The sequence below is a fragment of the Cebidichthys violaceus genome, unplaced genomic scaffold, assembly GCF_023349555.1.
Source record: "Cebidichthys violaceus isolate CVI_PGR_0920_01 unplaced genomic scaffold, fCebVio1.0.p SCAF_22, whole genome shotgun sequence".
NCBI lineage: Eukaryota > Metazoa > Chordata > Actinopteri > Perciformes > Stichaeidae > Cebidichthys > Cebidichthys violaceus.
The window spans coordinates 724,559-742,427 of NW_027176395.1; the positions used below are offsets into that span (position 1 = coordinate 724,559).

General features: G+C 46.4%; 1 protein-coding gene across 1 annotated transcript in view; it reads right to left on the reverse strand.

Moving 5' to 3' along the window:
- LOC137877584 (transcription factor IIIB 90 kDa subunit-like) overlaps positions 1-17,869 on the reverse strand; it is a 76,882-nt gene that overhangs the window by 27,385 nt on the left and 31,628 nt on the right. The window contains exons 13-16 of the mRNA XM_068717564.1: positions 6,539-6,600; positions 6,184-6,265; positions 6,017-6,072; positions 4,325-4,590 (exon numbers count right to left, since the gene is read on the reverse strand). Coding sequence (XP_068573665.1) covers positions 4,325-4,590; positions 6,017-6,072; positions 6,184-6,265; positions 6,539-6,600 — 466 coding nt within the window. The remainder of the gene's footprint in view (positions 1-4,324; positions 4,591-6,016; positions 6,073-6,183; positions 6,266-6,538; positions 6,601-17,869) is intronic.

Genomic DNA, 17,869 nt, shown 5'->3' on the forward strand with positions numbered 1-17,869 from the left:
CCCACACTTGTCAGCAGGCCTTCTCCTGCACGTCCATAGGTCTCTTTTTTTTTTTTTTTTTTTTTTTTCAATAACCAGCACAACAACCTTTTCAGGGGCCTGGAGCAACGGTCTGCTCCTCCACCACCGGGGCCTGAAAGAGAACCATTCTGTCGCCCAACGGTCGCCCGTTTCAGATGCTTCTTTTTTTTGTCCGTTTCTCATTCCGAGCGCTACGAGCGACGAGAGAACGGGTCCATTATCACCATCTTGTTGCCCCGCGGGGCATTTGTCCCCTTCTCCCGACGGCTCGAGGGCAGAGCTGCTGAAGAACAAACACAAACGTCTGAAAACACTGTTGTGCCTCCAACGCCACAAAGTGCAGAGTGCAGCGATTTTGGTGATAAATGGATGCGGAGAGTTCGTTTTTTTCTCCATTCAGGAAGTAAAAAAAAAAAAAATGAAAGAAAGTGCAGAATGAATGATTCACAACAGCGACGGCCATGAATGATTCATTGATGAGAGAGACGGGAGCGCGTTGTTTAAAAATTCAAACGGGTCGAAACACTTCGGGAGAGAGAGAGAGCGTCCATTCTTAAAAACACAACGGCAGACGGGTCCTTCAGACGGATCAAAGCCGAGACAATGAACCCGGAGACGCTCCTTCATTCACGGAGGAGCCGCAGCGGCCATTAGCCAACTGGAGCGGCTCAAATCCAGCAGCCTCTCGGCTCCGCTGGCGTCCGTCGCTTGTTGTTGTTGGCGTGGTTTAGTGGCAAAGCGCCTCCTCACGGTTCACGATAGAAACGGAGGGTTAGCGCTGCCGGAGCGTCGGCTGAACACAACACGGGTCAGAGGTCAGAGTTCAGCCGCTCTCTGGACCGGAAAAACACACTCAGCACCAGAGTTCACCAGAGTTCTCTCCTTTATGAAACTCTTTGGGGGACGAACGACTCTTTCCGTCGTCGATCAACGGCTCAGTGTACAGCTCACGGTAACTACGGTCTCACTACGGTGGCCTCAGTGTTCAGTTTGTCCGTTCTGGGCTACCGTAGGAAACATGGTGGACTCCCTGTGTAGATATGAAGGGCTCATTGTAAGATCACAGAAACACAAGAGGATTCCTAGTTTCAGGTGATTACACACCAATGAAAACATAGTTATGAATATTATGTTCCGTTTCTGCCAATAGGTGCCCTGAGTTGCTACACACTGGCCCTTTAATCTGCCGATTATGAATCGTTTAGTCTGTAAAATGTCAGAAAAAGCAGGAAATTTCTATATTCAGTATTTCTTTTGGGGTCAAAACAATTTCAAAAGTGACATTTATCGTCTAAATGATCCTGTTTTTGTTAAAATAGACCTTATTGACAGAGAGAACAACAGTAGCTTGTGTTGTTTTTCTCTAAAGAGCAGGAAGTGGAACTCGTCCGTTCGATGCCTTGGATCTCTCCACTGATGCATAAAGTGTCAGATTCCCTACTTGAAGATGAGATTGTGATCTTCAGATGATTCACAGTGCAGCTCCATCATGATCCATCGCATTTGAGACGTCGAGGATCCCCCTTCAAAATAAAAGGGTTTTCACTTTGCTGTCCGTCCTTCAGCGTCGTCACGAGGATGAATGAGACACTCGAGCAGCAGGACGCAGATTAAAGCCTCATCAGACAGATGAGGCTCTGCCGGAGTGTCCTCGAGCAAGACGCCGCTCCGCCGACCTCTGACCTCCCCGCGAACGCGCCGATCAATGGAGCGTCACATTACCACCTTCTAAACGGGGAGAGCTGTAATGTGTCATAATCTGAGTCATCAATCATCTTGTCGGGGTGATTTCTGTCCCCTGAGACGAGGCTCTCTATTGGCTTCGCTCCAAAATTGGAGCTTTCTCAAGCTTATTTTCTGTTTCCTCCGTTTCTTTAGTTCTTTTCAGTTTTTCTCTTCGTTTTTTTTCGTGCATTTTTCTGCTGCTGTATTTTGCATTCTTTCGTAAATCTTTTTGTATTTTCAGTGTTTGTAGTATCGATAAGTATTTGTTTTATTTTCCGTTGTTTTCCGTGTTTCTTCTTTTTTTTCGGTGCCATTTCTCTGTTTTTCAGTCTGTAATCACAGAAACTTCCATCGAATCGTTGGTTAAAAAAGGCAAATAAAAGGAAACCACAGCAGTGGTGGGTCGAGGCGTTTGGGGTTCAGAGTCCTGCTGAAGGACACGTGGAGAGGAGGGAGGAGCTGGAGATTGAACCACAAACCCTCAGAATAAAGACGGACTCACTCTTGAGCCACAGCCCTCCAAATAAATCATCATCAGCACAACTTATTAAACTTCTTAGTTAGAGAAGTGCTTAAAATGTTCCATATTTGACCCGTTTGACACTCTTTTTCTTCTTGTTTGTATTCGTTTACACTGTGGAGAGCCGCGTGACGTCAGACAAAGAGCATTTCATAAATACATTTATTTCACTTTAAGAGAAGCTGGCGCTAAAAACACTTCTGACTGCAATGAAACACAAAAAAATAAGCCGACTTATCAAACTGCTCGGTGGGTCTGAGACCACATCCAGTGAATTATCACAGAGCTCAGGACAGGGTTTAGGGAGGTCTAGCAAACTGCAACCAGATGACGAACCACGATGGAGGATATGGAGGATGGGGGGGGGGCTTAATCACTAAACAGCTGCCTCTACAGGACTCCTATAAAGCTTCAAGATGGTCCCTAAAACCAACACTAACTGAGAGGGCTTTCAAAACAGAACCATAGGAAACCAATTTCCACCTACGCCAAACAAACTGCAGCTTTTCTCCTCGCTGCAGAAAACCCATTAAAGTGGTCTGAAAGGCCGCGGATCAGGCTGTGAATGCATGTCCTGAGAGGGGGGGGGCAAACCAGAGACAAATCCTGGCAGAGAAGCTGGACGGAGACAAAATCCCCACAAGAGTTGAGAGAGAAACCGAAAACGCACACAGTAAACCGAGCATCTGTCCTCCTGTCGCAGGTGATCATTCTGCCGCCTCATCGTCACGGAGCCGCCGTCACGCGGCAGAAACTGAAACCTGCCGCTTGGCAGACGAGGAGCGGCCGGCGTTGCAATCAGACGCGAGGCGAAAACGCTCTCCGTCCGCCTCGCCTTCCGTTCGGTGGAGCATCTGCCCGTTCGCTCCGAGGATTATTCAGCGGTGTGAGGGACTGAGCAAACCTAATTAAACATGGATTGGTCTACTCCAGGCGTCGTCTCCTCGCGTAGGGAAGGAGCTGCTGGTTGACTTAGCAGGTAACAGTGTTTAACAGAGTGATTATCTGACTACAGTCTGGAGTATTTAACATGACGGGCATCTTGAAGACGACAGCACAACAGCTGCCATCGTCACGAGGTCCTGTTTACTCAACGTACATAGATGAATGAGCACAGCGAGGACTTGTTCTTAAAGGGGAACGCCACTTTAAAAAAGGTGCATCAGACTGTACAGGAGATCCTCATAAGAGTTTTCTCTTTAATAACAGGATGAATCCACGTTTCAGAAATCGGTTTTTAAACGTTTTCCTTCAGGTTTCATCTATTTGATCCTCTTTGTAATATGGACTTCATGTCCACAGCAACGTGAGCCGATTGACTGGCTAGACAGCCATGAGTCAGTCGATGGTAACTCCCCACTGCAGCACACACACACACACACACACACACACACACACACACACACACACACAGTTATGTTCAGTTCAAGTAATGATTCATTTAATCAATCTGTAAGTCTGTAAAATGCCAAAATCTGGTGCAAGAAAAAAAGCCCAAAACAAAACTCCAGAAGCCGAACCGCTGGATACGTTCAGCCAACAGTCAAAAAGCGTAGAGTGAGCCAGCCATCTTGGTTTTTGGCTTCACCTTAAACTTTAATATCTCACACACACACACACACACACACACACACACACACACACACACACACACACACACACACACACACACACACACACACACACACACACACACACACACACACACACACACAGTTAAAATGTCACCATTTACACTATAACACTAAGTGCTGTGATTTGTCTTTCCCTGAACCCTGATTTGTCCTCATTATTTCTTCATTTCCCAGAATGCCTTCTGGATCCTCTGAGAAACGGTGTGAGGCCGTTTTTTTGTCTTTAGTGACTTTATCATCAAAGACAGAGAGACGGAGAGAACTTTTCTCAGTTGAGGAAAAAGTGTCTGAATCTCTCGGTCAATTGAAGCCGAGATGTTTTGATAAACCGGAACATATTTTGGTGGTTAATCGTAAAGAAACCAGGTACAAACACGCGATCAAACGCGTATAGAAAGGTATACAAGAAGTGTCGTCCACCCACCTCTTCCCCAGGCTGCTGAGCGGCGTGCTGAGGCTGAGTGGAGCTCGGGGGGGTTTGCGGTTGCGCCCCGTCAGTCTGGCGGCGGACGGCTCCCTCTTCGGGGACTCGGCCTTGCGGGCCGGGCCGGCGGGGGGCTTGATGTTCAGGTCCTTCAGGACGTCGTAGTTGATCTTGGTGGAGATCTTCTTCTGCTCCAGCATCTTCCCGATGGCCTCGTCCGCGGTGTTGGCTCGGATCGGAGGGTGCTTCCTCGAGGGTCCTCTGGGCTGTCGATGAACCATCAATTAAATGATCAATAATTCATATATTTATACATCGTCACTCAATTTACTCCGATCCCACTCGGCAGACGAGGGTCGAAAGGCTCTCTGGACATATTTTGTCTTCTCATTAGAACGATTAGGCGGCAGATGGGAGAGATTTTTTTTCAGAGGAACATCATCTGCATGCAAACGTACAGCTGAACACATTTGTGTAATCAGCCATTTATCTCAATTAAGACCTCAGATTGGGGTCATCACCTCATTCGGCTATTCCACATTCACCTCGACCTCCACACAAACCACCGCTTCAGATCAGACGCACAACAAACGACGTGGTTTTAAATCTCACAACTTTCGAGAACCTCCTCCATTTTATTCATCCATTCAGTGGTTCGTCAGGAGGCCTCACGTCTCATCACGGCTGCAGTTGATCCAGCCAGTTAAAACCAGTGAACAGATGCTGGGTCCAACACAGGACCGGTGCCAAAACCAGTAATGGGATACGAGAGGGAACCAGTGTGACAGGACTCACTGTGTCCATCTCATTATCCGTCTGTCTCACGGTCTCCAGAAGACTAAATACGCGTCTGTCTGCCCACCTGACGGACGTCTGCGAGTCTCTGACGACTCGTCAATGAAGCGAATCGTCAACGAAGCGACTCGTCATGATCATCTATGAATCATGTGTCAAAGGAAATGAATCAAAGCTCGTCTGGTTGCAGCTTTTCTCATTTTGACATGTTACATAATTTGAATATTAAAACAACAGGAAGACATCGTCTTGAGTTCTGGGGAGTTGTGACGGGCACGTTTTTACAGTTTTCTGTCGTCGGGTAGAAAAACAATCGACAGAGAGATCAATAATGAAATGAATCTTTAGTCAGGACCCCCGGAGGCATTCCTTCTGAGTAGATTAAAGCCGATCAATAGCGCCGAGTCGGCTGAATCTTAATCCGTGCGGCCCTGTAGATTAACTATAGGTCGACTGCTTAAATAAGATTAAAAAAAAAAAGGGGCCGGCAGCACAATGTGCAACTCAGAGATTAAAATCAAAATGTGTCAAATAAATATGAAAACATGTGGTTCTTGTTGCCAAAAAAAAAAAAAAAAAAAAAAAAAAAAAAGGGGTTCAGGATGCAGACAGAGTCATCGGGATGGTCCCGGTTCCAGTGGTTTCCTTTATTACACGTCATCCAAATAAAAGTTGGTTGGGATTCACTGGTTTAGATCCAGGAATAAAAGAGTAGAGTAAGAAAGAATACTGCTTTTACGACGGGGTGCAGATTTTGATTACAGGTTTCGGAGGTTGGACACCTTTGTGTTGACGGTTTCTTTCTCTGCTAACAAACTGATCAACGCTCTACATGCAGGACTCCACCTCTCTGACGAACAGAAGCTCAAAGACCATTTGAACGCTGAGCGCCGTTACCTTCTTTTCTTTGTAGATCCCGAGCTCCTTCTCCTTCGCTATCTTTGCTTCCTTCTCTGAAAGCAGAAGAACACAACGTCGTGAACACAGGACTCCGGTAGCTCGGCTGATCAAACGCCGAGAGACGAGAGGTGCGTTTTGACGCGACTGAGGCAAACGAAAAGTACCTTTCTGCTCTTTGAGGTAGTCGGAGTTTTCTGCCATCCACAGCGCCGTCTTCACCTGGATTTCATCGGCACTCAGCAGATACTGCAGCGAGGAGAACAATCACATGACAAATACTCTCTTTATCCAAGACGTCTGTATGGACAAGGGCCGTAATGCAATCCAATACAACGTGTAGCCTGTTGTGGAGGCCCCATAATCTCCTAAATGCATCGTCAATAAATATATCTAGAGAATATACATGAAAATGCACATGCATACAATCTTTTTGTTTGTCAGTTTTCTGTCACATTGTAAATTGGGGGCCGTTTAAAGCACCTTCAGGAAGCAGAAGCCCTGAGGACCTGAGGTACCTACCAGCTCTATCTCACCGTCGTCTATCCCGCTCAGGTCCAGCTCCCCGCCGTCAGCGTCACCATCTGTCACCGACACAACGCACACATTTAGAACCTTTGCTCGAAACGCACAGTTTCACGGTAGCTTTCGACGTCCCAGAGGGAACCAAACAGGAAGCGGCAGCCGGTGCATCTTCCTCCTCGTGGAGCATCTTTTCCATCGAGGGTTAATAAACGCACCGCGACTCCCGATAAGACGTTAATAGGCTTAACTCGCGTTAAAGCCGATCTACCTGAAACGCGCTTCCTTTTCAATTACGATACGCCTCCCAGATTGCGGCAGCGCCTTTTTATTTTCAGGAGATGCTGAAACGGCAAAAATTTGCATTTTTTCCCGTTCTTCCCCTGCGTCTCCTGACGCGATGGAGCCGATTGTGAGAGTGACACAGACATTCTCAATGTGTTGATAAAAGTAAAGAAAGAGGCATTTGAATTCCACCGAGGGGGGGAAGGAAAAGGTTCAAAGGAAACGTGATTGACTTTGATGAAAGGAAACAAAAAGAAGGAGGGAGCGAGTGGAAGAAAACCATCACGATGAAATTCAACAGCTTTCACTCCAGAGATCCTCCACTTTGATTAGGTGTTTGTTTTTAGGAACAAAGTGAAACTGGTCTGCAGACAGACGGTCGATCACAAGCAGCAAAGACGGAGACAGATGTTTTCACGAGGTGGCAAACGGCAGCTTTACGGGAGTCCTTCAACTTTCCTGCCTTTGGCACGTTCACAGGGGGCCCTCCTCCCCTCGAGTTCAAACCCCCCCAAACCGGAACAGGGCGGCATCTTCAAAGACGTGATACCGGAGTCACCGGAGAGACAGGTGCACAGACAGTTAGGAGGGACGCAGCCGGGGAGGTAATCCAGTCAGCCGGTTGAGTTCAGTTAGCGGTTTAAAAATGGAAAACCGCTCCGGAGGGAAGAGACAGGTCAGCCGCTATCTGTCGGGCCCAGCCCTCTAAGAGCTTCCTCTCCGTGAAGTGTGGTGGGGGGGGGGGGGGAGATAAGATGGAGACAAGCCCTGGGAGAGATTGGCAGCTCCGGGAGGCAGCGAGGCAGCGAGACAGAGAGCTGATAACACCGGTCCCACCCCGGAGAGAGAGGGAGTCATTATTCAGTCTGGCTTTGATATATCTACACTCGCTAATTTCATCAAACCCAGAGAAATTGTTCTTGGTGAGCGCAAAAGAAGACTCTGCAGACCTCAGGGTCTGAATTTTATATCGGGTGTAGGTAAGGTAAGGTATAGAAAAGGATGGAAAAGTTATTTTTATTTCATTTTTCTGCATTTTAGTCCTCAAATCAAAATGCATGCTACAGTGTTTCATTGCATTTCGTTGCTTAAAACAACTGTTTTTCAGTTGTTGTTCCGTCTTGAACACATTTTTCCGATTATTTGAACTCCACTTAAATGCAACACAAATGCCCCATCTCACCAAAGAAACACGAAACACGCACAAAGCATAGATCTTTTATAAGAAGTGGACGTAGTCGTCGGGACGTCACCCATTTGTTCGGTTTTGAAGCCTCTCGTTCAGCATTTTGCCCGTCGCCATCTTGTTTTTTTTGCAACCAGTGAACGGGAAGTGACCATGTTTGGACTGAGGAGGCGTGACGTAGAGACGCCGTATACATTTCTGGTAGAGACCTGTCAATCACGAGGTAGCCCCGCCCCTAATGCATCCCCTGCTTTAGGGGCGGGGGTCCATCAGAGGTATCGCCCCCTGATGGACATTAGAGAGAATGCAAGTTTACAGGCACTACAGAATTGACTTCACTTTTCAGAAGCGGAGGTTATTCCTGGTACAAACAGACCCAGAGGTAACTAGCTGTTAACTGATCAATAACGATAAAAAGAAGTGGATTACATCATCTCGTTAGAGACCCAAAATAAAAGTAGCCAAGACTCGCAGCTCGTTCGCCAAAACTTCTGAATCCTGAAGAACAGGAAGCAGCTCCCTGATGAGCGCGAGGGGAGAAACTAGTTTCCTTTCGCTGTCCGGGCTGACAGAAGAAGCCCGGAGGTCTTCTGGCAGCAGAGATCCAGCTCTGCCTGCATATCAATACAGAACAAAAACACACACAGGATTCCCCAAACATCTCTTTTTCGTGTCAGTAAATCCATCTGGAACGCATCTCTGAGCTCGTACCGAGGCCAGAGGAGAGAAGGAGAGCACTTCATACAAGAGACGAAGGGAACCGCTGGTATAAGATGGTAGGAATTGGGAAATCAGAGCGGGTGTTTTTTCACTTTTATAGATGAAACATTCAGAAAATAGTCCTCGCATGAATTGATAATGAAGACAAACTGCCGTGAGACCTTTAAGATATTAAACTCCTTCACAGGGCGTTGAATGGCGACTGAGACGACGGGTTTGTCTGGGCGACCCGGTGACTTTGTGGCGACTTGGAAGCTCCTCCGCCGTGGCGTCGCTGCGAGAACACTGGCGCTCGCCGACACCGGAGAGCTCAGCGGCGGTCTGAGGAGACGGCAAGTCGAATGTATTTTGGGCCTGAAGACAAACGGAGGACGGCCGGCTTGTTCTCTCCTGGTGCTCGCAGACAGGTAACCTGACCCCAGGTGAACATCTCTAAACCCTCCCCCGTATACCGCTTCACAAATACCCCGAAAAAAACACCCTACCCCCCCTCCTCCCCCCCTCCCACACATCGCTGTGTCCCAGGCGGCGGCTGGCCTGTCTGATGTGGTCAGGAGAATAAGATGCTTCACCGCAGACGACCTCTCCAATACCAAAGAAGAAAACACAAAAGAAAACAGAGAGACTGTGGCCTGCAGGAACGAACGCTAACAGGTGAAGGAGGCGAGGGAAGGAGAGAACAAGGGATTTAAAAAGAGCGAGAGGGGGAGGGCGAGAGATCGAGCTAAACATAGAGAGTGAGAAAGGCTGGAGGTGTTCTTTGTGCTGGAGTCAACAAATCTCAGTCGGATCTGATTTCCTGTCTGTGGCTCTCAACCCGAAACTCTTAAAAACTTATTGCAAATATGTAGCTTCATCTGAATTAAAGTCTGCTGAAGCAGAGAGTAGATAACTAATAATAAATAATAATAATAATAATAATAATAATAATAATAATAATAATAATAATAATAGACTAAAGCACCGCAGCTGTTAGTGGTCGACTGATGTTCACAACCTGCAGATAAAACACTTCTGATGAGCGTCTACTTTAAAACGCTGTTGGTCCCAGTTTACAAGAATTAAGTTGAGCTTAAAATACTGAAATGGTATCAATGCTTCGGATACAGACGGTACTCGATAGCAGATCAATTCATACTTGGTTTTGGACTTTTCGGGGGACTTAAACTTCTCTCTTCTGTTGAAGGTGACTTTTGTGACGCCGTCAGGCTAACGAGACGACACGAAAAACACAAATATCACCAGCTGTGTCCTTTAAGAGACAGGAAGAAGAATGGAGGGAAACCTGCAGAAGAAAAAGGCCAAAGAGAGAACAGAAGAGAGAGAATGAGGAAGAAGTAGAGAGACAAAGGTTAAGAGAGAAGAAGGAGACAAAGAGACGACCAGCAGGAGGGAAGACACGGAGCAACGAGCGGAGCAGAGAGGAGGAGACACGAAAGGACGAGAGGAAGAAGATAAAAACAGAAAAGAGGAGGAGGGAGGCTCACTGATCTCCTTCTAATCCCGCTTCATTTGAGATCTGAGGAGACAGAAAAGGAGGAATAAAAAAAGTCATGCTGGCTAAATTAAAAAGGAGTCTGCTGACTGCTCCACACCTCCTGTCCTCTCCCTCCAGCTCTCCACCGCCTCCTTTACAAAAAACAAAGACCGTGTGTGTGTGTGTGTGTGTGTGTGTGTGTGTGTGTGTGTGTGTGATGTGGAGGATGAATGGAGCTGTGTGCAGGATCACCCATCATCCACACTTCAAAAAGGAGCCCACATTATCCGGACTCACAGTGCTTGATGTCAGCAACAATCCAGATCCTCTCCTACATGCCCCCCCCCCCCCGCCACAGGGAGGAGAGGGAGACATGAAGGGAGACGTTTCAATTTGTCAGGACTCTTTTAGATGGTGGACTGTCGAAAAAGGTGAAAGTGAAAGCGACTGCAGCAGAATGAGCTTCTGCAAAGAGATCAAACGGACGATAGTTCGCAGGAATACTGCAGAGTACTTTATAAAGTACACCAGTTTTATAAAAGTACACCAGTTTTAGAAAGAGAACAGAGTGTTTTAAATCAGATACAAACACTGACGTCTAGTTCCACAAAAACAGCTGTGAACATAAAGGTCTAGTTTAACGTCCTTATTTGCTTTCAATGGGAAATAGTTCAGATAGTTCAGAGGATTGATATCTCATCTGTGCTTCTCGTACGAGTGGAGGTTAGCTTAGCTTAGCATAAAGACTGGAAACAGAGGGAAACAGCTAGCCTGGCTCCGTCCAAAGTGACAAAAAAAACAGTACAAAAGCTTCTGAAGCGGACAAAATAAAATTTATAAAAATAAAAAAGTTTCTTTCGTTTTATTTGTAGTCAAACAAACTATTCGTGGACTTAGAGAGAAATACGCTCTGCAAGCTATAACACATTTAATGTTTGATTTTACCACTTTGTCTGTTTAACTTCATTAAAAGTTACCATTAGATAATGCCTCATTTGCATATTTAAACATAACATTTCAGGAAAAGATTTGCCTCACCGCTGGTGATCAACAGGAGAAGTTTCCTGATGATATTTGTATCATGTTCTCCCGTTAATGGATTATTAAAGACATAACTAAATGATAAAGATGTCATTCATTAAAGGACTTATTCAGAGAGAACTGATCACTTTCCTCTTCATTCTAGAACAAGCGGACGTTAACGGTGAAGCCATGTTTCATCCGCAGCGTTCACTCTTCACCTCCTGTTCCACTGCTGCACTCGTGCCAAGACATCTATCAGATTTTCAGTAAAGTGCTTTAAATGCCCCCCCCCCCGTGTAGAAGTCCTCCCCTGCAGCAGCATGAGGTAATAAGGCTCGGTGCCAGCTCTGCCCCGGAGAAATAACCAGCCGGCCGAGGCAATAAATAGAGTGCTGGATTCTCTCGACACGGGAGAGCCCATTACAGCCTCACCTCCCAGACCTCAGAGGAGCCCAGACAGAGAACGCCCACTCAACCACCTGCTCCTCCTCCTCCTCCTCCTGCTCCTCCTGCTGCTCCTCCTCCTCCTGCTCCTCTAGAAGCAGAAAGGGGAGCGGGGAGATGCATGTAGGAGCTGGTGGACGATTAGACTTTTTGTTTTTACAGTAATTACCTTACAGAGAGGAGAAGCCCCGCCCCTTTCCAGTGTCCCCCATGGGACCTTATTTCAAATACGTACAGTAGTCAACGGAGGAAGATGAATATTTTTATCTCATTAGAATTGTGACATGAATTACACATATGATGTTTGTCAGTTTAAAAAGGTAATTTTGCAAGTCAAGAAACTTGGACGTTAGCAAGCTGGCTAGCTAGCCAAGCTAACTCAGCTATATCCATAAACAACTGTATCGTTTTCTTACGCAACGCGTTTAACCAGCGAGGAAGAGGAAGACAACGTGAGAGTACAATGTTGGTACGCGCCACACGAGGCATCGCGTCGTCTTATAAGTCAAAAAGTTTAAAAAAGGACAAAATAACGTCCCATTGGTCCACCGGACAGGGGCGGGACTTGGCCTCTCAATTGTCAACAAGTCGCATGAAAACAGTAAATGTATCGACTGACAGGAGCACCAAATGTGGATTACTCCGCCGCTGAAAATAGTCCCAAACAAATGCTCCGTTTCCTCCTGTTTGATTAGAAACGACAAAGAGCAGCTGCACTTCCTGAGCCGTGAGAAGCTGTTAAAGAGCTTAAAGATCCACGTCTTCAGGAGGAGCTTGCGGCGCTACAGACCGAGTAATAAAGTCCGCAAGTGATTCCAAAAGTTACAAAACAAAACGCAGCAGTTTATTAGAAAACACTAAGAAGTGAAGGATTTTGCATATCGTCACCAAGCTGTACTTTCCACCAACTTTCGCTTGAAAAATAATCTTAATATTTTTGAGATATCCTAATTAAAAGACAAACCAGACAGTAAACATGACCCTCGGGGCAGAAGCACCAACACTGAACCGTTAACACTTTCCTTTCCGTCCAAACGAGCAAAGTTTTAGGTAGGAATAGAAGAAGCTGGTTGATTAAACTGGGTTGGACTTCAGAATCAGCTTGCGTGGAGCGACTGCACTAGATCAATAGACGAGCATCAGGGCCAGCGGTCCGTCGTGACATTTCATTGCCATGTCGTACCTGAGAGGGCGTTTGTGATATTTTAATGAATTGATTTGTCTCCATTTGTGAACACGTGCAACGAATGTCAGAGGACGCCGTGGTTACCGTGACTCCCGGACCACAGGGTCACCTGGACGCACCTGGAGGAGACGAGGCAACATGAACATGAATATAATGAGCAACTCTTCCACCTTTCCAAAGCGGAAAACTTTTATGCTAAATTTAGGCCTTTTTTTTTTTTTTTTAATACTTTCTGAACTTGTTTGCTCTGTTTTTGATGCACAAACTAACTGACCTGTAGCTCTGATACCTGTGAAGTGACGGCTTTGTTCAAGTGTTTAAGGAAAATATTGTCTGTGATTTAAATCAAACCAACGTCGACTGTTGGAAGGAGAGGAGACGCAGATCTGGTCCCAAAAAGGAAAAATTAACTTTGCTTTTCTCTAGTTTACAGTCTTCTTCAACACAGCATGATGTTCATTTAGTACATTATGGTCCATTTAGAGTCAAACAGACCATAAAGCAGGGGATGATTTAGGGGCGGGGCTACGGCATCTTTACGTCACTCCTCCGGACTCTAAATATGGGAACTTCTGATCTTTGGTTGACAAAAAAACAACAAAATGGCGACGGTGAATTCTCCAAAATTGAAGTTCCAAATCGGCAGTACATAAACCGACGGGTGGCGTCACGATGACTACGTCCACGTCTTCCACATGGTCTGTGGTCTGAACACACATGAAGGTCTTTTGGTTAGTGGGCAGTGAAACAAAAGGCTGTTTGGAGCATTTCAACAGACGAGTAAAGACGCATTTGGAGTCCAGATTAAACGGAGCCGTCGTCCTGTAAACACACTCCCGGTTCAGTCCGGCTTCAGACGGGATCAGCACACATTGCATCACTTGTGTTTCCATTGTTATGAGCAGCCATGTTGTTGTTCAGCTCCCTCTCTCTTGTCATCTGCGGCCGTCCTCTCAGACGAGTGTTTGCACCGAGAGTGACGGATCTCTGCAACAGTGCGAGTAAAGTTTTCCACGTTCTGAGTAAACGTCTCACATCAAAGACGCGTCCTGTCATTTTGTCCCGCTTCAATATTCGGCCTATTTCTCCTTTTTTTCCCCCTCCAGGACGTTCTGTAATGTCGCAGGAGGATGAATTAATCATCGGCGCTGAGTGAGTCTACGATATCCAGAGATGAACAGAAAGACTCTTTGATGGAGGAGGAATTTCAAGAATGCCGTGACAAAAAAAAAACAACGGAGATCCGTTAAATGTGAGCGTTGTTCACGAGAAATCAAAACATCTGAAATGTCAGAGGACTGCCACAAGAATGTTTAACCAAATGTTGCTGTTACCACGCTGATGAATCAGCGCTCTGTGCCTCACACGCACCAAACAACGATGTTGTGATGAGAAGCGGCAGCGTACATGTGGAGTCACAGCCCTGACGAGGAGCTGCAATGCATTCTGGTTATATTCTTAGCAGCTGTGGCTCTACGCATCTTCTCTGATGGATTCGTGTGTGTATGGGGCGGAACGCACACGCTAAACAAACTCTGACAGTTACTGTTGAAATGTTTCAGCTGGTCCTAAGAAAAAAATAAATACAAATTATATATATATATATATATATATATATATATATATATATATATATATATATATATATATATATATATATATATATAATTCATATAAATATTTTATATACATATATATATATAAATATAGTTAATATATAAATAAATATACTTAATATAAAAATAAATATATATAAAAAAACACCAAAGACCAACAATAAAATTAGATAAAAATAAAAAGTCTATATACAAGTTGCATGTTGCATATACAAGACTGAATGTCCACAATCCTCCAGTCCATGTAAACATGTTTATATACCGTCTATACAGCCTGAAGGATTTATATTGACGGTGACAGATGAGAAGACAGCATGGACCAGAAGTCCTTAAAATGCTGAGAAAAAGAATAATAATTTAATAATGTAAAAAAAGAATGCAGTTTGTCCAGCTGTCGGGGAATTACACAGAGGAGCTGCGATTGGACCCTGAGGAGAGTTTGTTTTGACAAGGCCCGTTTCCAGGGTCGAGAACGAACCGGCTTAAAACTTTAAGGAATGTCAATGTGAGAGACCCAAGAAGGACTCCAAATGATGTCCACTCAAACCTCGACCCAAAGAGAGGAATATCAGAAAAGCAGCAGCACTATATTCTCACGTTTTCAGTACGAGAGGATTATTCTTCAGCTAATCTAATATTCAGACATGTGGAGTCCCTGTCCTGTGAGGGACCCCCCCGCTAACATCCCCAGTCCTGCTGCGTAGAGATGGAAGGAGGAGGAGGGAGGGTGAGATCTGCTGTGTGACGTAGCAGCCAGCGGCGAGCGGTTTCCCGCCTTTGCCTGCCCGCTAAACGGTCGCTGTCGTCTCCCGTCAGGCTGGCGGCGGCAGACGAGACGGCGTCCTGTTTTTTTTTTTTTTCTTCCCCCCCCGGGCCAGAAGACGCACATCATCTCCAATCACAGTCGGCTGCTGTGACGGGCCGCTGAAACCGCCTCACCAGAGAGACTGACTGCAAACTGCTGCTCTCACACACACACACACACACACACACACACACACACACTCACACACACACACACACACACACACACTGCTGCTGAGGCAGCTTAGCTTGTACCGACTCACTGAAAGCATATGATCGGCCGTCCACAGAGAGCCTGAAATAAACATTAGACTTTTTGTTCTTCTTCCTCTGGTGTTTCTGCCGTGTGTTATCAGTGACGCCCGTCTCCCTGCTCCATCACCGCCCGTCTCCCTGCGCCACCACCGCCCGTCTCCCTGCTCCACCAACGCCCGTCTCCCTGCTCCATCACCACCCGTCTCCCTGCTCCACCACCGCCCGTCTCCCTGTGCCGTCACTGCCTGTCTGTCGCCTGTCTGTCTGTCTGTCTGTCTGTCTGTCTGTCTGTCTCCCTCCTGTCCATCCAGCCATATGTCCATCACGCTCTACTGTTCCGCCCCGGGCTCCTAACACTCAGGCCTGCCCAGCTGTCAGAGAGGAAATGAGTGAGTTTGTCGTGGATTAGTAACGAGTCATTATTAATTAACGACGCATTCGTTTGTTTTTTCCAGAGGATGGCCACAGGTTTGTTGCTGATTGAACAAAACCACAAATCAAATATTTATCTGACAGGTGCTGAGATTCATGTCTTTCAACTCCCCTCCAACACCACCCACACACACACACACACACACCCACCCAATCCGTACCAAAACGGAGGTGGAACAATGACATTCTGTGGGGGGTTTTGGGTGTTGTGTGCCGGATTATTTCATGTTAACTAGATGTCAGGACTAAAAAGGAAGCTACTGTGGTTTATGGCTCGTCAAAAAGGCAAATGGCAACGCAGCATAACTACTGTGTGGTGACAGACAGATCATTAAACGTCCCTTAAAGTGGAGGAGGACAAACGGATAGATGTGTGTAGCTTAGCTTCATTTCTTCACACACACACACACACACACACACACACACACACACACACACACACACACACACACACACACACACACACACACACACACACACACACACACACACACACACACACACACACACACACACACACGTCCTTCACAAGACATTTGGTCACACACACTCAGCCGCCAGCAGAAAAAAAAATAAAATGCATAAAATGTGGTGAGATAATAAAAAAATGTCTCCAGTCTCAACAGATTGTTGCACTCGCATCAAGAAGATTCAACTGGTTTGTAATCCGTCACAGAGAGACGGGAGGTGCTGGGATCGAACCAGCGACCTCCTGGTTCCTCATCAGCAGAACCCAAAGAGACGACACAAGAAGGAGCTCGCGGCTCTCTTCTCTCCCCACATCTGACTGCCGAGGACGTGAAGCCGTGCTGCTGCTGAAGCACGAGATGAGACTTTGAATTTCCTTTCATCCCTGAACGCCTCCTCTGTGGACACACAGAGAGAGACGAGACAGATGCTGCTCATTTAAAAAAAAGAGACTATAATTGACTCAGCAGAGCCGAGGCAGATCTGTCAGAGAGCTGATGCCACGCCCCCCCGAATCGCCGAGAGCTACGACTCGCTGCAGTGATTGCTGTTAGCGAGGAGGACGGACGGAGAAATGTTCTCGGACAACAACTTCATGTCTGGGGAGCAATGCCGGCTTCCTTAAACACGGCGAAACACCTGCAGAGCGGCTACAAAAACGGCCCGCGAAACCAATTTAGAGCGTGGAACATGAAATGGATTCTTCACAGGCTGAAATCTAGAGGCTCACATCACATCAAACGCCCCCCCCCCCCTCCACGTTTTCTGGCAATAAAAACCGGCAGAGTGGTTTGACAAGAGCCGGAGGAGCTGTGCTCACCGAGGTAGTTAAGGTCAGGGCAAACGTCATTGATTGAACTAAGTGCTCCGCGCGAAAAAAAAAAACTGTGCGCCTCAATCAATGGCGGCTCTAATGGTGCGGGGGCCGAGCTCCCAGAAGGCCGAGGCGACGAAGTCATCCGGAAGGTGCCGGTGCCGCCGCTCTCGCTTTCTCCTCCCGACGGCAGGAGTTGACGAAAACGCCTCCAGACAGGCCGTCAGTGAGGGAGCGGGTTAGAAACGGCTGCTTCAGCTCATAAACACTTCTTAATCTAAGAGGAACGAACAGAGGACAATATGACGCAACTCCAATTACTACTTGTACCGATTAAAAACATCATTAATTGATAATTGGGTACTTTGGGATGACATTTTACTTTCTCCTGTGAGTAAATAAGGGAAGAAAATGCTAATTTTATTCATTACTCTGAGAAAAAAAGGGATTATTTTGGGCTGATGGACAAATATTAACTTTCTTCTGCGATGAATGCACACGTCTTAATTACATATCAACATATTCTGTCTCAGCTGTTGCTCCTCACGTGTGCTACAGGCTAAAGCTAGCTGCCTAGCATGCTATGAATCAACGTTGGAGCTAACGGCAGCTAGCTCGATG